Consider the following 21,609-nt stretch of genomic DNA (forward strand, 5'->3'; position numbering starts at 1 on the left):
GCAATCTTACACACGGCCGGACTTGCCAACGGGCTAAAATCTGTCGGCATTTCCGACGGAAAGATTTAGAACATGTTCTATATCTGAGTCCTTCGGAAATGCCGACAGAAAAAGTCAGATGGGGCATACACACGGTCGGAATGTCCGAACCAAAGCTCCCATTGGACTTTTTCTGTCGGGAAGTGCGGCCGTTTGTACGCGGCATTAGAAGAAGACCTGTTATGCCGCGTACACACGAGCGGACTTCTCGTCGGACTGAACTCCGAAGGACTTTTCAACGGAGTTCCGACAAAACAGACTTGCCTACACACGATCCCACCAAAATCCGATAGTTTCGAATGTGATGACATATGACCGGACTAGAAAAGAAAGTTCAATAGCCAGTAGCCAATAGCTGCCCTTGCGTCGTTTTCGGTCCGTCTGACTAACATACAGACGAACGTTTTGTTCGATAGGAATCGAGTCCGTCGGAAAGATTTGAAACATGTTTTATTTCTAAGGTCCGTCAGATTTTTCGACAGAAAAGGTCCAATGAAGCCCACACACGATCGGAATGTCCGACTGATTTGTTTTTCGTCTGACCTTTTCTGCCGGAAAGTCCGGTCGTGTGTACACGGCATTAGAGTCTGAAAAGGACTCGAAACGGGGGCGGAGGTTCACCTTCCAGCATAACAACGACCCTAAACGTACATCCAGAGCTACAATGAAATAGTTTGGATCAAAGCATGTTCATGTGTTAGAATGGCCCAGTCAAATTCCCAGTAACAAGCTTAAATAGTTATGTAGTTTATAATGAACCTTTTTTTCCATACAGTGAGCTTTAAGTGTTAACTGTATTAATCACATACAGACCTCCTACATCAATGTATTCAACTTGTGCAAAGATACTGAACTGTGCCTGCCAAAACAAGTGGTTCATTCAGCAAATATCCTAGTTTATAGTTCAAACATTTTACTGCTGTGGGACATTTTGGAAAGATGTAACGTAAAATGATCCGCTTTTTGGTCAAATTTACATTTTTTTCCCCTGAATTTAGTATTTATCTAAAATCCATTTTATTTTGTTATCTACCATCAGTCCCTGTTTGCTTTATAGAATCTTCTTTACAGCATGACAGTAGTCTCTCTATATTTTACTATTGTTTTGCAGAACGGGATTTGGTTTGTGATGTGCAGAGCCTTGGCTTTGGTCCAAGCAGGAACAATAGCTGCAAGTCTACTTCATCACATCAGGGGCTGGGGTATCAGCAGCTGCGTTAACTCATTACTTGCAATATCTGGACCCTACTGTCTTTAATGAAATTTTTTAGGATGGAAGGATCAGTTTGGGATTAGGATGTCTAGATCTCTATTCAAAGCCTTATAAATGTTGCTCCAGTTTCAGAAACTGAAAGGGCTGTTAATACACAAATTAATTGATCTCCTATACCAGACACCCAGAATAATTCTCGTCTGCAGTGAACCTGCTGGGCCAATCCACACATATTGCATTAACAAGCGGAAAGGTGCACTGTGTAAAGTCAGCCTATACATTCTGATTAGGCTGAAAAAGCATTTGAGTTTTACTGCAGGTGCATTGGCCGCTACTGAATATTAGGCTACTTTCACACTGATGCGCTTTGCAGGCGCTAAAGTGCTAAAAATAGCGCCTGCAAAGTGCCTGGAAAGAGCCGCTCAATTCACTCCAAAGTGGGCTTTCACACTTGAGCGGTGCACTTGCAGGACGGTCAAAAAAGTCCTGCAAGCCGCATCTTTGCAGCGCTATAGGAGCGGTGTATTCACCGCTCCTAAAGCACCCCTTCCCATTGAAAACAATGGGGCAGCGCTGCAAACCCGCCGGCAAAGTGCCGCTGCAGCGCCGGCGCCCACCCACCCCAGTGTGAAAGTAGCCTTAGGCTGCTAATAAAATGGAACAGCTATGCAAAATTGTATTTTGAGTTAACATATTCTGGGGTGAAATGCACTATTTACCATGCATAACCCTAACACTTTGTGAATGGTCCCTTAACAGCAATGCACAAATAAAATTCAAAAGACATAAAAACAAAAAGCATAGCCATTTATTGAAAAAAAGAAAAAAAAATCATAAAGTCCTATAGGCCTCTTTCACACAGATAAGTCAGAGGATGGCAAAAACAAGTCGTTGATCCCCCAAACTGCCCACCTACAAGTGGATATGGCATTTGAAGAGATCTGCGCATTAGCCAATTTAACTTAGCTTACCAAGTTTAACAGGTGGCACCACCTTTCAAACTCACCCATTGGCTGGCACCCACTGATCGGCTGAGCGAATGACTGAAGAGAGTCCTCTGTTGGTAAACAACAGAGGGCTCTCTACAGATAACTGCAATTTTTTTTTTTTTTAATTTACCAAAGGCACGTAGCAGAAAACACTTTGGCCTAAATTCATGAAGAATTTTTTTATTTATTTATTGGATATGTTTTATAGCAGACAGTAAAAAATATTGTTGTTTTTTTTTTTTTTTTTACGTTTATATAATAAAAAACCCAGTGGTGATCAAATATCACCAAATGAAAGCTCTATTTTTTGGGTAAAAAAATGATATAAATTTTGTTTGAGTATAATGTTGCATGACCGTGCAATTTCCAGTTAAAGTAGTACAGTGCTGAATAACAAACAGCCTGGTTATGAAAGGGGAAAAATCTTCCGGAGCTGAAGTGCTTAACTCCTCGTGTTTTAAACATATGAAAACAAATGTGTGCATGCATCCTAAAAAAGACCTTGTGGTATAAAGAACTGAAATCTGCCTCATGCAAATCTAATAATTAAGTACCTCCTCATTTCTGGGGGTGTTTTCAAAGCTGTTTTATTTATTTTATTTTTTTTGTATTATTTTTTTTTAAAAGTATCAGCAAGTTAAATACATAAAATAAAATATATAGCTAGGTATCAAACCAATAAATAAAAAGAAGAGATAGTTCTTTCCTACTATATCTGATGAGATGCTACTTTGAGCAAAGCCTGACAGTCACATGACCAGGCTGCTTCTAAAAATAATAATAAATTCTTCATCATGCAACGTGGAAAATGAATTTAAGAAACTCATTGTGGATTCTTCTACAGAACTCTGTACAAATGGATTTGACGAATAGTCTCTTCATCAGTTTCTGACCCAGTGTAGATGTCTGGATTGAGCTTGACTTTTTCCACCCATTTATCGAGTTGTATATTCATCTGGAGAAAAGAAGCATAATTCTAGTAGGCTTGGCATGGAAAATTCATATTCACAGCAAAAGGACTATTGTTTTCTTTAAATTTCATGCTGGAAAAACAATTTACGATTAAAAATGTACATTTGTTTTCTAGTGTTTAATACTGGAATTGATCTAAGGCCGGGTTCACACTGGTGCGACACGACAGCCGTCCTACTTTGGATCCGACTTTGCCCTGCGACTTGAAGCTGACATACGTCAGACTTTCAGTGAACGGGGACCTGACTTAGGTCCCGCCAATACCAGGCACTGTGTTTGGTATGAATCTTGAGGGGAAACTCCACGTCAAATTTTAAATAAAAAAAAACGGCATGGGTTCCCCCTCCAAGAGCATACCAGGCCCTTATCTGAGCACGCAGCCCGGCCGGTCAGGAAAAGGGATGGGGACGAGCGCCCCCCCTCCTGAACCGTACCAGGCCGCATGCCCTCAACATGGGGAGGTGGGTGCTTTGGGGCAGGGGGGCGCACTGCGCCCCCCCCCACCCAAAGCACCTTGTCCCCATGTTGATGAGGACAAGGGCCTCTTCCCGACAACCCTGGCCGTTGGTTGTCGGGGTTTGCGGGCGGGGGGCTTATCGGAATCCAGGAGCCCCCTTTAATAAGGGGGCCCCCAGATCCCGGGCCCCCACCCTATGTGAATGAGCATGGGGTACATCGTACCCCTACCCATTCACCTAGGAAAAAAGTGTCAATAAAAAAACACACTAGACAGGTTTTTAAAGTAATTTATTAGGCAGCTCCGGGGTCTTTTCCCGACTTCTTCTCTGCTCTCTCCGGTTCTTCTCCCGCTCTCCGGTATCTTCTGCCGGGCTCCTTCACTATCTTCTGCTCTTTTGCTAGCAGTGGCCCGGTCTTCACTGTCGTCTTCTTCCCTCTTCTCTTCTTCCGATGTTGACACAATGCTCTCTCCCGCTGTAATGCAGTGTGCACGGTGCGCAACGACTTATATAGGCATGGGGCGTGGTAACGGGTGATGTCATCCGATGACTCCGCCCCGTATGACATCACCGTCCCATCATGCCACGAGTGGTGAGGTCATAAGGGGCGGAGTCACCGGAGGAGCCCGGCAGGAGATACCGGAAAGCGGGAGAAGAACCGGAGAGCGTGGAGAAGAGGCTGGAGAGTACAGAGAAGAAGGAAGAGACCCCGGGAGCTGCCTAATAAATTACTTTAAAAACCTGTCTAGTGTGTTTTTTTTATTGACACTTTTTTTTTCCTAGGTGAATGGGTCAGTGGAGGAGGCAGAAGAGCCGGAGAGGGATGAAGAGATCGGAAGAGATGACAACACTGCCTTAATAAATTAATTTAAAAACCTATGTAATGTGTTTTATTTTTTTTTTTAAGGTGAATGGGTAGGGGTACAATGTACCCCATATTCATTCACATAGTGTGGGGGGCCGGGATTTGGGCCCCCCCTTATTAAAGGGGGCTCCCGGATTCCGATAAGCCCCCTGCCCGCAGACCCCTACAACCAACGGCCAGGGTTGTCAGGAAGAGGCCCCACCCCTTTTCCTGACGTTCCGGGCTGCGTGCTTGAGTAAGGGTCTGGCATGGATTTTGGGGGGACCCCCACGTCGTTTTGTCAGCATAGGGGGTGCCCCTTAAAATCCATACCAGACCGAATGGCCTGGTATGCTCTTGGAGAGGGAACCCATGCCGGTTTTTTATTTAAACTTTGGCGTGGAGTTCCCCCTCAAAATCATCAGAGCACAAGTCGCATGCCAAAGTCGGATCATGCAAGACGGCGATCCGACTTTGATCCGACTTCAATGATAGTCAATGGGCTGAAGTAGGATCAAAGTCAGACCAAAGTAGTACAGGAAGCATTTCCAAAGTCCGAACGACTTGTGTCGGACCAGTTAAGACGGCTCCCATAGGGAAACATTGATTTTCACACGTTATGAGATATGAGCTGCCAATGTCGGAGCGTTTGTCGCACCAGTGTGAACCCGGCCATAACCCGATATTTGAGCTTTTTGTCTTCTTGCAACAGGATAGATTTATTCTTTGGATTGAGATTCTGGCACATAGCTATAGTCTAACCAACAGTGAGGTTGAATTACTAAAACTGGAAAGTGCAAAATCTGGTGCAGCTCTGCATAGAAACCAATCAGCTTCCAGGTTTCATTGCCAAACCTTAATTGAACAAGCTGAAATTAGAAGCCGATTGGCTACCACGCACAGCTGCACCATATTTTGCAGTCTCCAGTCTTATAGCAGGAACGACCAATGAAACAGCGTTCGCTGATCGAAATCGTCACCGACCAATTGAAAAAAATCTTTAAAAGAGCAATCAAGAGCGAAAAGAGCAGAGACTGCGAGCCAGGCCTTCTCGTCCAACATAAGTGCCTGACCTCACAAATGCGCTTCTGGAAATGTCAGGGCTGGGCTCAGCCCTTACTTCTCTGAGCTGGCCGCTCAGCTGTCGGCTAATTGCCAGCCCCTATCTCTCCACAGTGACTCACCTGTTGATGATATCCTGCTCGTCAGTCCTGCCTACTTAAGCCATCCAGCCCAGATGATCTCTGCCTTTGCCTTAGTTACATCTCTAGAGACGCTCACCTATGTTGCTGTTAAAGACTTGCTTGGCTGACATTACTTCTGGCTCCAGATCCTGTTTGCTGTTTTACTACGCCTATCTCTGGCTCTCTGACGTTTTGGCTTGTCTGACTATCCGTTCCGGTTCCTGAACTCTGGCTATATTTTGACTACTTTTACTCTGTTTACCTTTTTTTATTATTATTAAACAAGTGAGATTTAACTGTACTTCTGTCTCAGTCTGATTCATGGTTTCTGACAGGAAGAATGGTCAAATGTTCCCATAGGCACACTCCTAAACATTGTGGACAGCCTTCCCAGAAGCGTTGAAGCTGTTATAGCTGCAAAGGGTGGGCCAACTCAATATTGAACCCTACAGACTAAGACTGGGATGCCATTAAAGTTCATGTGCGTGTAAAGGTGGGTGTCCCAATACTTTTGATAATATACTATATGTGGTGCTCCAGGGTGTCTTCGCGGCCACAGCCATCTTTGACTGGTCTTCTTCTGGATTTCTGATCTTGCATGCGCAGGAGTTCATTCATCTTGGTAGATACCAAAATTGTACAATGAGCTGAATGTGTGCAACTCTATGTAAGTGTGGACAGACAGGTATGAAACTTTAAAGTAGGACAGACATAATGGGTTGATTTATTAAAACAGGAGAGTGCAAAATCTGGTGCAGCTGTGCATGGTAGCCAATCAGCTTCTAACTTGTTCATTTAAGCTTTGACAAAAAAACTTGGAAGCTGATTGGTTTCTATGCAGAGCTGCACCAGATTTTGCACTCTACAGTTTTAGTAAATCAACCTAAGAGCTTGGAAGGCTGCTCAGTCACTGCTGCTAGCGGGAGCAGGGAAAACAGAATTGCTTCTGGGATGGAGTAGCAGGGTGAGCTGAGTCACTGCTGGGAGGTGTGAGGGAACAATGTGAGTCACTGCTGGTAGACAGAAGCAGAGTGAGCTAAGCTGCTGAGAAAATAACTTAAGAACTTCAGTGCATCTGTTGTACTTTGAAAATGAAACGGGTTGTAAAGTCAGAAGGTTTATTATCTTAATGCATTCTATGCATTAAGATAAAAAGCCTTCTGTGTGCAGCGGCCCCCCTAATACTTACCTAAACCCCATCTCTGTCCAGTGATGTCCACGAGTGTCTCAGCCATCCAAGATTGGCTGAGACACAGCAGCGGTGCCATTGGCTCCCGCTGCTGTCAATCGAAGTCGGCTAGCCAATCAGGAGAGAGAGAGGGGCAGGCCGGGCCACAGATCCATGTCTGAATGGACACAGGGAGCTGTGTCTCGGCTCGGGTGCCCCCATAGCAAGCTGCTTGCTGTGGGGGCACTCAGCAAGAGGGAGGGGTCAGGAGCACAAAAGAGGCACCCGAGAAGAGGAGGATTCAGGCTTCTCAGTGCAAATCCACTGCACAGATGAGGTAAGTATAACATGTTTGTTATTTTTGTAGGAAAAAGAAAAACACGGGACCTTACAATCACTTTAATTGCTCCAAGGTGCCCGCAGCTACAACAATGGTCAGTGAGGATTTGCCTAATTGCTGCTTGATTGAACCCCCCCCCAGCTACAGGCATGCTTGACAAAACATCAGCTTAAAACCTTAAATTTTAAATAAATAAAACTGATCCAAAGCATTATATTTTCCCTTTACAGCAGACAGATTTAAAATCTCAAAGGAGAAGTATGGCCAAAGCATTTTTGGCCTAACTTCTCCTGTGGGTCACAGGAATGCAGTTAGTTCTGCACTCCTGTGACCTGTTAAGCCCGCTGTCAGCTGATGTCACAGAGCCAGTCCAGGCTCTGAAAAGATCCTGACCATATGGTGGGGATCCACCTAAAACCTGGACCAAAACCTGGCTCAGCCTCGCAGTGACCTGCTGAAAGCCTGAGCCAGCCACTCCCACCTCCTCCACAGCTCTGCACTCCAGTAAGAGCTGGAGGGGCAGAGCAGAGAGCTTGTGACTCAGGCCGAGGACCTGAGAGCTGAGCGATCAGCGGTGTTTGATGGTTCAGTTCTCAGTCTTAGAGGCGGCAGGGCACAGCTGCCAGGGAGCGAGGGCAGATTGGTGCTGTAGCCATCTAGACGAGTAAAATTTTTTTGTTTTTGCGATTCCCATATTTCTCTTTTAAAAGAAGCTAAAGTTAAGAACCTAAACATGGGGAACAGGTATGTTGTATAAACTGCCATGGTATACAACCTACAGCTACTGTCCAGAGTCTATGTGCTGCTCCCACTCACAGAGCATTACAGCTTGCCACCTACTGTTTCAGCCAATGGTGGCACTAGTTGGGGGACTGTGAGTGGGATGCTATACCGCTTTTATTCAGAGATATGTTTTGTTTTTGGACTAACCATTTTTCAAAAGAGGCTGTGAGAGTCACACACTTTGCCAGGTCACAGTAGCACACCTGGTTTGTACTCTGAAAAATGGAGGTTGTATGTTCCGAGGGAACTGCTGCTTATGTTACCATGTATTCTCTCAAAATCATTTGTAAATGGAAGGTTCTGACATGGCTGTATTCTGCCACCACGTAAACAATCCTATTATTTGAAAGTCCACCATATCTGCATTGCTTTAGGTCTGGATGAGCAACAGAATGTAATGTATCTCAACAAAAATGTCCTTTTATCAAACTGTGTGAGAGGATCTGCCTTCAATATCACCATTTGAGCAGTCTCAGTGCTGTAATAAAAAGAAAGTATCATCTGCATCCCTTTAACTGTGTAAAAGTCTTAGGACACATTTGGCTTATAGCTCAGTGCAGACTTCTGAGAAAAGCAATGAGCAGTCGCACAAGCAGGTAATAAGATTTCTGGGGAATTTGTTCCAAAAACACTGTATAGAACTTCTCCAGTTTGCCAAGCTGAAACAAAGCAAAACTGATTTGACACTTTTAGAACCCTTTTACACAGGAGGACAGATCAGACCCTACAGTCTCCTCTATGGAGCAGTGGGTGTCAACGGACATGTGTCCGCTGACATCCGATCCAATAAAAACAGATGGATGGGGATCAGTTCCCCATCCATCTGGCGATTTCGATCAGATGGCAGTCAGCTATAAAACAGACAGACAATCCGTTTACATCTTACTGCCCATAGAGGAGAGCATGCTGTGGCCGCTTGGGATAGACAGAGCGGAGAGGGGCCAGCCATTCGCCTGCTCAGCGAAGGTCAATGGACAGACTCCCCGCTGAGCAGGTGGAATCCAATGTAGTCCACCCCATGTGGAAGGGGTTTTAGAGAGTCACAGTGGCTACAGATAGAAATTGAAAAGTAATTTTAATAACATAAAACTGCAAAATGATTTGTGTGGCAATCATACATATGAAGCTTATTCAGCTGCACTGATTTTTTTTTCCCTTAAACATCTTTTACTGACAGCAACCTCTCTTGACTCCAGTGGCAAACTTTCACCTTTGCTGTCCCCATATTCCATGTAGTTCTTCCAAGGAACACCTGGCTCTAAAATTCTACACTAGATGTGTGAGTTGGGTTATCAAGGATACAGTACTTGGACTGTAGAGGCTGTTTGACAAAAAAATAAAATAAAAAATGCATAGATATTTATTGTTTTCTCCAATGCAGCGGTTCTCAGCCTCAGTCCTCAAGTACCCCCAACAGGCCATGTTTTGGGAATTTCTCTTAGATAAAATAGCTGTCCAAAATACCAAGCCATTGTCTCTGGTTTAAAGCACCTGTGCAAGATAAAGGAAAATCTACAAACATGGCCTGTTGGGGGTTCTTGAGGACAGGGTTGAGAACCACTGCTCTAATTCAAATACTTTCCTATTATGGATGATCAATTAAAGTGGGTAAAAATACTGACCTGAAGTTTGTCTAATGATTCCTCTAGGCTTGGTACAGCAACTACGAGGCTTCCTGTCTTCCTTACGTTTTCCATTACAATTGTCCAGGCTCTAAAATACAATGGAATATTTAAAAATACCAAAACAAATTTACACATATACAGTAAAATATATAATGCATCTGGGAAGTATTTACAGTGCTTCACTTTTTTCACATTTTGTTATGTTACAGCCCTATTCCAAAATAGATTTAAATTCATTATTTTCAAAATTCGAAAAACAATACCCCATAATCACAATGTGAAAGAAGTTTGTTTGAGATTTTTGCAAATGTATTAAAAATAAAAAAACAAAAAAAAAAAAAAATCACATGTACATAAGTATTCACAGTCTTTGCTCAATACCAGTGGCGGCTAGTGCTCAAAATTTTTGAGGGAGGTGGAAACAAACTGAAAAACTTAACTGTTAGTAATGCAGGACTGTAAATAGCCATTTATCAGGTGATTATTTATCATTACTGCTTGATAAAACTGTGCCCATCAAATGCAGCCTCACTGTGCCCATCATATGCAGCCTTGCTGTGCTCGTCACAGTAGGCCAATCACATCCACATTTCAAGTATGATAAAATAAAATCACTTAACATAAGGTGTCCTCATCAGAGCCCCCTTTTACATCAGGTGTCCCAATCAGAGTAACCCTTTACAACAGGTGTCCCCATCAGCATCCCCCTATACATCAGGTGTCCCAATCAGAGTCCCCCTTTACAGCAGGTGCCCCCCTTTACAACAGGTGTCCCCATCAGCATCCCCCTATATATCAGGTGTTTTCATCAGAGTTCCTCTTTACATCAGGTGTCCCCTTCAGATGTCCTTCTTTACATCAGATGTCCCCCTTTACATCAGATGTCCCCATCAGAGTCCCCCTTTACATCAGATGTCCCTATCAGGGTCCTCCTTTACATTAGGTGTCCCTATCAGGGTCCTCCTTTACATTAGATGTCCCCATCAGAGTCCTCCCTTACATTAGATGTCCCCATCAGAGTCCCCCCTTACATTAGATGTCCCCATCAGAGTCCTCCCTTACATTAGATGTCCCCATCAGAGTCCTCCCTTACATTAGCTGTCACCATCAGAGTCCTTCTTTACATTAGATGTCACAATCTGAGTCCCCCTTTACAGCAGATGCCCCCCTTTACATCAGGTGTCCTAATCAGAGTCCCCCTTTACAACAGGTGTCCCCATCAGCATCCCCCTATATATGAGGTGTTTTTGCCAGAGTTCTTCTTTACATCAGGTGTTCCCATCAGAGTCCTCCTTTATATCACGTGTCCACATCGGAGTCCTCCTTTACATCAGGTGTCCCAATCATAGTTCCCCTTTACAACAGGTGTCCCCATCAGCACCCCCCTATAAATCAGGTGTCCCCATCAGAGTCCCCCTATAAATCAGGTGTCCCAATCAGAGTCCCCCTTTACAGCAGGTGCCCCCCTTTACATCAGGTGTCCTATTCAGAGTCCCCCTTTACAACAGGTGTCCCCATCAGCATCCCCCTATATATAAGGTGTTTTTGCCAGAGTTCCTCTTTACATCAGGTGTTCCCATCAGAGTCCTCCTTTACATCACGTGTCCACATCAGAGTCCTCCTTTACATCAGGTGTCCCCATCAGAGCCCCCCTTTACATTAGATGTCCCCATCAGAGCCCCCCCTTTACATTAGCTATCACCATCAGAGTCCTCCTTTACATTAGATGTCCCCATCAGAGTCCTCCTTTACATTAGATGTCCCCATCAGAGTCCTCCCTTACATTAGATGTCCCATCAGAGTCCTCTTTTACATTAGATGTCACCATCAAATTTCTCTTTTACATTAGATATCCCCATCACAGTCCTCCTTTACATCAGATGTCCCCCCTCTCCCCCCCTCGTACTCACAGCAAGTTCATCTCCATCTACCGTCGGACCAACCGGGATGAGTCAAAAAAACTGGAAGTGAAGGCACAGGACCCGCCAATCATACACCACAGCAGGGAACAATGATAGATGGAGTGTTCAGGGCGCAGAGTTCAGCGCCCCAAGGACTTTCTAAAGGAAGCCAATAGAGCTTCTTGTTTGTAATAACGTGACTGCAAACATGTCATGCTTCCCATAGCAGCTGTGTGTCCTGCACACACTCAAAAAGTCATTTTTTTTTTTTTTCAATTGGTGATTGCAGCACGTCATGTTTCCTATATACCTGTGTGTCCGGCATCACGCACACATATAAAAGGCCAGTATTATTATTATTATTTTATTTTTTTATGATGAGTAGCTTTAGGACGGTGGCGCCCCTGCACCCCCTATGGGTGGGCCGCCACTGCTCAATACTTTGTTGAACCACCTTTGGCACCAATTGCAGCCTCAAGTTTTTTTGAGTATGATGCTACAAGATTGGCATGCCTATTTTTGGGCACTTCCCCCATTCTTCTTTGCAGGACCTTTCAAGCACCATCAGGTTGGATGAGGAGCGTCGGTGCACAGACATTTTCAGATCTCTCCAGACATGTTCAATCGTGTTCAAGTCTGGGCTCTGGCTGGGACACTCAAGGACAGTCACAGAGTTGTCCCATAGCCACTCTGTTATCTTGGCTGTGTGCTTAGGGTCATTTGTCCTGTTGGAAGATAAAACCTTCACCCCAGTCTGAGGTCCAGAGTGCTCTAAAGCAAGTTTTCCTCATAGATGTCTCTGTACATTGCTGCATTCATCTTTCCCTTAATCCTGACTAGTCTCCCAGTTCCTGCCGCTGAAAATCATCCCCACAGCATGGGCTGTCATGTGCCTTTTACTAAGGAGTGTCTTCCATCTGGCCACTCTACCATACAGGCCTGATTGGTGGAGTGCTGCAGAGGTGGTTGTTCTTTTGGAAGGTTCTCCTCTCTCCACAGAGAAACGTTGGAGCTCAGAGTGACCATCGAGTTCTTGATCACCTCCCTGACTAAGGCCCTTCTTCCCCGATCGCTCAGTTTGGCTGGGCGGCCCGTTCTAGGAAGAGTCCTGGTGGTTACAGATGATGGAGGCCACTGTGCTCATTGGGACCTTCAATGCTGCAGAAATTTTTCTGTACCCTTCTCCATATCTGTGCCTCAATACAATCCTGTCTCGGAGGTCTACAGACAATTCCTTGGACTTCATGGCTTGGTTTGTGCTCTGACATGCACTGTTAACAGTGGGACCTTAGTGGTATTCCTTTCCAAATCATGTCCAACCAACTGAATTTCCAATCAAGTTGTAGAAACATATCAAGGATGATCAGTGGAAACAGGATGCACCTGAGCTCATTTTTGAGTGTCATGACAAAGGCTGTGAATACTTATGTACATGGGATTTTTTTATTTTGAAAAGATTTCAAACAAACTTCTTTCACGTTGTCATTATGGGGTATTGTTTGTAGAATTTTGAGGAAAATAATGAATTTAATCCATTTTAGAATAAGGCTGTAACATAACATAATGTGGAAAAGGTGAAGCGCTGTGATTAGTTTCTGGATACACTGTATATGACCAAGACAGAAGGCATTACATCGGCTGGACAGTGCCACCTCTGGTAACAAGGGTTTTCATAATTAACTGCCCTAGATGTGTTAAATCAGTAAAAAAGGGCAGTACAAGTGGACTTATCCTATTAATCCCTGCTCAGTTCCTGACCGGCTCACGTCTATTAACGGGGGCAGAATGGCACCCCTGTGCTAAACCCCGTACCCAAAGTGGGCTTCCTTTAAGAGCCGCCAGAGGGCGCACGCACGCTGCATGGCGAGGACCCGATGAGCGTGGCTGGCATGGGGATTTCTGTGTGTAAACACAGAAATCCCTTTGCTGTCAGAGGAGAGGAGACATGTCGTTTGTTCCTAGTAAGTAGGAACAGCGATATGCCTCCTCTCCTACTCGTATCCCCATACAGTTAGAACACACATTTAGCCCTGTTGATTGCCCCCTAGTGTTAACCCCTTCCCTACCAGTGACATTTACTCAGTAATCAGTGCATTTTTATAGCACTGATTGCTGTATAAATGTCAATGGTCCCAAAAATATGTCAAAAGTGTCCGATCTGTCCGTGACAATGTCGCAATACCGCTAAAAATCGCAACTCACCGCCATTACTAGTTAAAAAAAAAAAAAATGCCATAAAAATGCCATAAATCATTCCCATACTTTGTAGACGCTATAACTTTTGCGCAAACTAATCAATACAGTCATGGCCGAAATTGTTGGCACCCCAGAAATTTTTCCAGAAAATCAAGCATTTCCCTTATTCCCTTTGTGTGTATTGGAACAAAACAAAAAAAGCAAATTGGACATAATGTCACACAAAACTCCAGAAATGGGCTGGTCAAAATTCTTGGCACCCTTAACTTAATATTTGGTTGCACACCCTTTGGAAAAAATAACTGAAATCAGTCGCTTCCTTTAACCATCAATAGGCTTCTTACACCTTTCACTCGGAATTTTGGACCACTCTTCCTTTGCAAACTGCTCCAGGTCTCTCTTATTGGAAGGGCGCCTTTTCCCAACAGCAATTTTAAGATCTCTCCACAAGTGTTCAATGGGATTTAGATTTGGACTCATTGCTGGCCACTTTAGAACTCTCCAGCGCTTTGTTACCATCCATTTCTGGGTGGTTTTTGACGTATGTTTAGGGTCATTGTCCTGCTGTAAGACCCAAGATCTCGGACGCAAACACAGCTTTCTGACACTGGGCTCTACAGTGCGACCCAAAATCCTTTGGTAATCCTCAGATTTCATGATGCCTTGCACAGATTCAAGGAACCCAGTGCCAGAGGCAGCAAAACAACCCCAAAACATCATTGAACCTCCACCATATTTTACTGTAGGTACTGTGTTCTTTTCTTTGTAGACCTCATTCCGTTTTCGGTAAACAATAGAATGATGTGCTTTATCAGAAAGCTCTATCTTGGTCTCATCTGTCCACAAGATATTTTCCCAGAAGGATTTTGGCTTACTCAAGTACTTTTTGGCAAACTGTAGTCTTTCTTTTTTATGTCTCTGTGACAACAGTGGGGTCCTCCTGGGTCTCCTGCCATAGCGTTTCATTTCATTTAAATGTCGAAGGATAGTTCGTGCTGAAAATTATGCTCCCTGGGCCTGCAGGACAACTTTAATTTCTTTGAAACTTGTTTGGGGCTGCTTATGCACCATCCGGACTAACCTGCGTTGCAACCTTTCATCAATTTTTCTCTTCCGTCCACGCCCAGAGAGCTACAGATTAGCTACAGTGCCATGGGTTGCATACTTCTTGATAATGTTGCGCACTGTGGACGAAGGCAAATCTAGATCTCTGGAGATGGACTTGTAACCTTGAGATTGTTGATATTTTTCCACAATTTTGGTTCTCAAGTCCTCAGACAGTTCTCTTCTCCTCTTCCTGTTGTCCATGCTTAGTGTGAGACACACAATGCAAAGACTGCTTTTATCTGCTTTCAGGTGTGATTTTTATATTGCCCACACCTGTTACTTGCCCCAGGTGAGTTTAAAGGAGAATCACATGCTTGAAACAATCTTATTTATCCACAATTTTGAAAGGGTGCCAAGAATTTTGACCAGCCCATTTTTGGAATTTTGTGTGACATTATGTCCAATTTGCTTTTTTCCTCCCTTTTTTGTTTTGTTCCAATACACACAAAGGGAATAAACGTGTATAGCAAAACATGTGTTACTGCAATACTTTTCTGTGAGAAATACTTTTTTTTTTTCTGGAAAAATTTCTGGGGTGCCAACAATTTCGGCCATGACTGTATATGCTTATTGCGATTTTTTTTTTTTTTTTTTTTATACCAAAAATTTGTAGAAGAATATATATTGGCCTAAACTGATGAAGAAAGTTTTTTTAAAAACATTTTTGGGATATTTTTGAGGATATATAAATTGTCGCTCTTTTTTGTTTATAGCGCAAAAAATAAAAACCACAGATGTGATCAAATAGCACCAAAAGAAAGCTCTATTTGTGGGGAAAAAAAGGACGCAAATTTAGTTTGGGTACAATATTCCATGACCGCGCAATTACCAGTTAAAATTACACAGTGCCAAATTGTCAAAAGTGCTCTGGTCAGGAAGGGGTTAAAACCACTTAAGAACCGGGCCTATTTTTTACAATTGGTGTTTACAAGTTAAAATCATTTTTTTTGCTAGAAAACGGAAAATTTATATCAAATACTTACCGTAATTTTCCTTTCCTGATAGGCTCCATGGCAGCATACGTGTGGGTTGACCCCGCCTCCATAACTACCCAATAGGACCCCTCCCTATAAATTTCAGCTGTGGGCTCTCAGCCGTGTTTCGTAACTAGCCTACTCCAAGCATTGGGAGGGACTCCTGCTGCCATGGAGCCTATCAGGAAAGGAAAATTACGGTAAGTATTTGATATAAATTTTCTGTTTTCCTGACAGGCTCCATGGCAGCATACGTGTGGGAAATAACTCGCCAAACACACCCGGGTGGGCACAATGCTGAGCAAGTAAATAAATTTATTTAACACTGTCCACTGACAGCACCTTCAAACCAAAATTAATGGATGACAAAGCGGCTGGTTCAACGCAATAGTGGGAAACAAACGTATTGATAGATGACCAAGAAGCCGCTCTACATATAACGGGTGCGACATGAAGAGAAGCCGCCCACGAGGTTGAAATACTCCGAGTTGAGTGTGCCGTCACTGCCTCTGGAGGAGCCAAGCCCTTCGCTTTATAAGCCCTTTGAATGGTCTGTACTATCCAAGCAGCGATGGATCTGATTGAGGCCCGTTTTCCTCTATTTTTTCCCTGTAGAAGAATGAAAAGAAAATCCGTCTGTCTAAACGATTCTGTAGCTTCCAAGTATTGACTCAAAGTATGTCCCACATCAAGGGGATGGACATCTTGACCTTCTGTTGTGCTAAAGGTAGGCAACACAATTTCCTGATTTTCATGAAAAATAGATGTCACTTTAGGGTTTGAGCCCAACATGGAAATTAATACTGCTCTATCCGGAAAAAAGGTCAGGAAAGGCTCTTTGGAACCTAAGTTCCTGATTTCAGACACTCTTTTGGCTGAAGTTACTGCCACCAGGAAGACGGTCTTGAGTGTGTGAGGTCTTTAACTGATAGAGGATTTGCAGGATCTGTTCCAAGCGTGGAAAGAAAATCTAGAACAAGGGGAAGATCCCATTTAGGGAATCTCGGTTTCCTTTGAGGTCTTAGCCTGATAGCACCCTTGAAGAATTGGCGAACCAGGGCGTGGTTAGCCCATGAAATTCCTGTAAATGCCGAGATGGCTGATATTTGCACACAAAGGGAACTTACTGCCAGAGGCAAATCCAACCCTGTTTGCAGAAAGCTGAGGATATCCTGGACTTTTGGAGAACCACAAGGATTAGGTCTAGAGGCCATGTGCTCTGTGAACTTGGACCAGATACGTTCATAAACTCTATTAGTGCTCTTCCGTCTGGCATTCAGAAGCGTCGGGATGGCTTCTTCTGGACAACCTAAGGCTTCAAGCCTTCCACTCTCAAAAACCAAACCCTGAGATGTAGATGAGCAGGGCATGGATGCAGGATAGAACCTTGGGACAGAAAATCCGCCCTGAGAGGTAGAGGGATTGACTCCCGATAACTGAGGAGAGTTAAGAGGGGAAACCATGGCCTGTTGGGCCAAAACTGTATTACTTCCATGACTTCCGCTTCCTCTGTTCTGAGCCTGTGGAGAAACTGGAGTATCACAGGTACCGGAGGGAAGGCATACGCCTTGTTGAACCTCCACCGATCCGTGAGGGCATCTACCCCATATGCTTGGGGATCCCGGAACCTCGAGTAATACTTGGTGAGTTTGTAATTGCATGGGGATGCAAACAGATCCACTTCTGGAGACACTCCCAGTGTCAGGAGCCACTCGAACACCTCTTTGTGCAGGGACCACTCGTTGTTGTCCATTTGAACACGGGACAGATAGTCCGCCTGAACATTCTGGACCCCCGGAATGTAGACTGCCGAAATGTTGGACAGATTCTTCTGAGCCCAGTTCACGATTGGCTCCACCTCCCGTAGGAGGGACCGGCTGCGAGTCCCACCTTGTTTCCTTATATAGGCCACAGCGGTTGTGTTGTCCAACCGGAGCATCACTGAGGAGTTCTTTATCAGATGGTAGAAGGATCTGAGCGCCTGAAAGGCCGCTCGAAGTTCCAGAATGTTGGATACAGTCTTCTGAGATGGAGAGTTCCATCTGCCCTGAGCCACTTCTGACAGGCAATGAGCACCCCAGCCCCGATTGCTGGCATCTGAGGTCACTGTGACCCATGTGATGGGGAGAATTGAATGGCAATTGCGGAGATTCTTCCCTTGGAGCCACCAAAGGAGAGACTCTCTCATGGATGGAGTGAGGAGGATGCGCTGATTCTTGCTGGGAGAATCCCATTGTTGGAGAAACCCTTTCTGGAATGGGTGAGTGTGCCATTGAGCCCACTTCACCATGGGAATGGTGACTGGCATTGTGCCAATCACCTTCAGACATTGAAGAGCGGATAGGTGAGATGAAGGAAGTGTTGAACGGATCCTGTCCCGGATCACCACAATCTTCTCCTCGGGTAGCGAGATGGTGCCTTCTAGTGTGTTGAAATGGGCACCTAGAAATATAAGAGACTGTGACTTTTCTCCAAATTCAGGAGCCACCCAAACTCTTGGAGAGTGGCAATTACTAGACTCCTGTGCTCTAGAAGCTGACCCATCTTGGGCTAGAAGGAGGAGGTCGTCTAGATAGTGGTGTAGACGAACTCCTTTGACTCGGAGCAGAGCAACAATAGCCAGCAGAACCTTGGAAAACACCCGAGGTGATGTCGTGAGACCAAATGGAAGGCAGGTAAACTGTAAGTGTTGATCGCCTACAGCAAAGCGAAGGAACTTTTGGAAGTCTGCTGCCACTAGGACATGAAAGTAGGCGTCTTTCAAGTCTATTGACACCAACCAGTCTCCTAGATGAACCGATTGTTGAATCGTTAATAGTGACTCCATCTTGAATTTTTCCTTTCGGATAAACCGGTTGAGATGAGTCAGGTCTATAACAGGCCTCCATGTGCCGTTCTTCTTCTGTACTAGAAACAGAGGGGAATACATGCCTTCTCCATGTTCGCCATCTGGAACAGGAATGGCTGCGTTTTGAGTTAATAAAGAGCTTATGTAAGCTAAAAGAACTTGCCTCTTCTCCCCTGAACTTGGAAGATTTGTTGGTATGAATCTTAGTCTGGGAGTGCTGTTGAAGACCCAGGTGTGGCCTGAGGACACTGTTTTGACCGTCCAGAAATCCCGAATTGAGGCCGCCCAAACATGTCTGAAGTGGAGCAGACGAGCCCCCACCTGACATGTTTGAGCGGGCCCAATTTCAAAAGGACTTAGTGGGGTCCTGGTTACTAGTAGAAGCCCCTTTTGTGGGCTTTTTAAAAGAGGACTGCCTGGATTTCCAGGATCTAGAAAATTCCCGACCAGGCCTATAACTACGTGCTTCCCTTGCACGGTCGGTGTTCTGCGATCTTGAAAAGGTGCGTTTTTGGATCTGTAAACGCCTGTCTTGAGGGAGGAACCCGATTTACCACCCGTAGTCCGGGTAATGGCGCTATCAAGCTTGTTGCCGAAGAGGGATGAACCCTCAAATGGAATACGGCACCAAGCCTGCTTAGAGGCTGGATCCGCCAACCAGGGTCGCAGCCACAAGGCCCGACGGGCGGTGACCGATGACAACATCACCCGAGCCACTAGGCGAATAATGTCAATAGAGACCTCCCCCAGAAAGGCAGAGGCAAGCCTGATTTCCTGAATAGGGGAGCTCTTAGCCGCTTCTTCAGAGATACCTCTAAGAGAATCATTCACATTGTCTGACCATGCCTCTAAAGCTTTAGAGACTGCTGCTAAGGCCAGAGCGGGTTTGCACACTGTGCCTGCTGTCAGATAAATCCTTTTTAGGTCGGCATCGATCCGTCTCTCCAGCAGATCTTTAAATGAGACTGTATCTTCAAGAGGCAGAGTCACATACCTCACAAGCCTCATTAATGCAGCATCTACCAAGGGAGCTGACTCAAGGTGTTTAACCTCTTCTTCCTTGAAAGGGTATAGTTTTGAGACTTTAGACTGCATAGAGCTTTTTCTATCCATCTTGCCCCATTCTTCAAATATTATAGCTCCTACTTCCGTGAGGAAAGGAAAATAATGACGCTCCTTGCTGAGTTGTTTGAAAAACTTTCTCTGTTTAGCAGGAGAAATAACTGGGTCTTCCCAAACCAAAGCGTCTTTAACAGCTTTCACCAGAGAAGGAACCAGGGCATACTCAAAGTCCATCCCAGGATCATCTGCTTCTGACCCACTATCTGAAGGAGGAGCTGACTGGTGACTAGGTTGAGAAGACTCCCACGTTTAATGGACTGGACCCTCTTCTGACAGGGGAATCAGTGGATCTGGAGGAGAATCATGAGGCTTTGCAGCGTCTCTCTCCTGCAGCGATTCTTTCACGACTCGCTTGATTAGTGTTTCCAGGTGTTGGTCTGCACCTTCCCTCTCATTAGCTGCTTTAGAGAAACAGCGGTCACAGAGAGACTTGCTGGCAGGAACTGGGGCCCTGCATCCCCAACATGTTTTCTCCGGTCCCCTATTATGAGATGAGGGGGGGTGAGGAGAGCCTCTACTGTGGTCTTTAGACTTAGAGGATGAACCATGGTGTCTAGAGCCAGAGGAGGAATGCCGGTGGTGTGATTTAGACGACCCGCTCCTTCTGCGGGAACTACTTTGTCTTTGGTCAGACCTAGAAGGGCTAAGGAAAGAAGGAAGACAGGAATAGAGAAAGAGAAAGGCACAAAGTCAGAATAATGCCCTACACTCCGCTCTCTTCCCCCCAGCAGGCAAGTAAAGAAAAATACTTTCAAATCCTACCTGCTGCGAGAGGACTGGCCACCAGGAGGCAGTGAAGAGTCCATGGCTGATGCTGGGAATCACTGCAGGTGAACACAGAGTACATCAGATATACCAGAAAGCAAAACAGCAAGCACAGACCCATCTGTACTGCACTTACCTGGGGAAGGCTCTGCAGGTGCTCAGGGAAGTCGCCGCTATGCCCACGATCATTCCCGAGCTCTGCAAGCCTCCCCAGGCTTTTAAAATTGGCGCCGCGTGACGTCACGGCCGCGCCAGGCCCACGGTCCTCGTGCGCATGCGCGAAACCAGGCCTCGCTTTCGATCCGGGACTGCGCCTGCGCAGAACGCAGACGGAACCCGGAAGTAGAGGGAGCGGCGGCTGGAACGCACAGGGAACCAGCCGCTGCATAGGCAATTTTAACAAGGGGCACATAGAGAGAAAAAACAAACAACAACAAATATACACACTGCTGCCATGAAGGCGATACATGCTCACCACCACCTACGATCGACTCGGCCGGAAACGACCATACACACACACCGGCTTTTTGGCAGATAATGGCCACCTGCATACTGCTAGGCGATCGGCCTGTGCGCGCTTTTCATTCCAAATGACTCCAGCTCTTCAGCGCTTACTCTGCAATACACTCCATACCCTGCTAACAGTCAAGGCTTATTGGAGGGATGAGACATCACATCGGTCGGCCGATACGATCGCAGGACATCGTATTCAGGTAGGAGAACCAAACATAAGGTCCTACGGAGGAGGACAAAAAAGGAACACGGCTGAGAGCCCACAGCTGAAATTTATAGGGAGGGGTCCTATTGGGTAGTTATGGAGGCGGGGTCAACCCACACGTATGCTGCCATGGAGCCTGTCAGGAAAATTACTTAGACCCCCAAACATTATATATATATTTTTTCAGACACCCTAGAGAATAAAATGGCGGTCGTTGCAATACTTTATTTCACACCGTATTTGCGCAGCGGTCTTACAAATGCAATTTTTGGGGAGAAAAATACACAAGAGAACCATAAAGTTAGCCCAATTTTTATTTTTTATATTATGAAAGATAATGTTATGCTGAGTAAATTGATACCC

General features: G+C 45.1%; 1 protein-coding gene across 5 annotated transcripts in view; it reads right to left on the reverse strand.

Annotated features, from left to right (window-relative positions):
• Positions 1-2,038: 2,038 nt before the first annotated feature.
• The window catches only part of LOC141117682 (uncharacterized), a 69,195-nt gene continuing 49,624 nt past the window's right edge, over positions 2,039-21,609 (reverse strand). For 3 of the 5 annotated variants that reach the window (XM_073610656.1, XM_073610651.1, XM_073610652.1), the window contains 2 exons: positions 9,613-9,703; positions 2,039-3,196 (listed from right to left, as the gene is read on the reverse strand). In XM_073610656.1, the coding sequence (XP_073466757.1) occupies positions 3,177-3,196; positions 9,613-9,703 (111 nt within the window). In that variant the 3' untranslated portion in view covers positions 2,039-3,176. Of the gene's footprint in view, positions 3,197-9,157; positions 9,312-9,612; positions 9,704-21,609 lie in introns of those variants that run through there. The other 2 variants (XM_073610655.1, XM_073610653.1) reach the window with 2 other exon arrangements.

The sequence above is a fragment of the Aquarana catesbeiana genome, linkage group LG13 (genome assembly GCF_042186555.1).
Source record: "Aquarana catesbeiana isolate 2022-GZ linkage group LG13, ASM4218655v1, whole genome shotgun sequence".
Taxonomy (NCBI): Eukaryota; Metazoa; Chordata; class Amphibia; order Anura; family Ranidae; genus Aquarana; species Aquarana catesbeiana.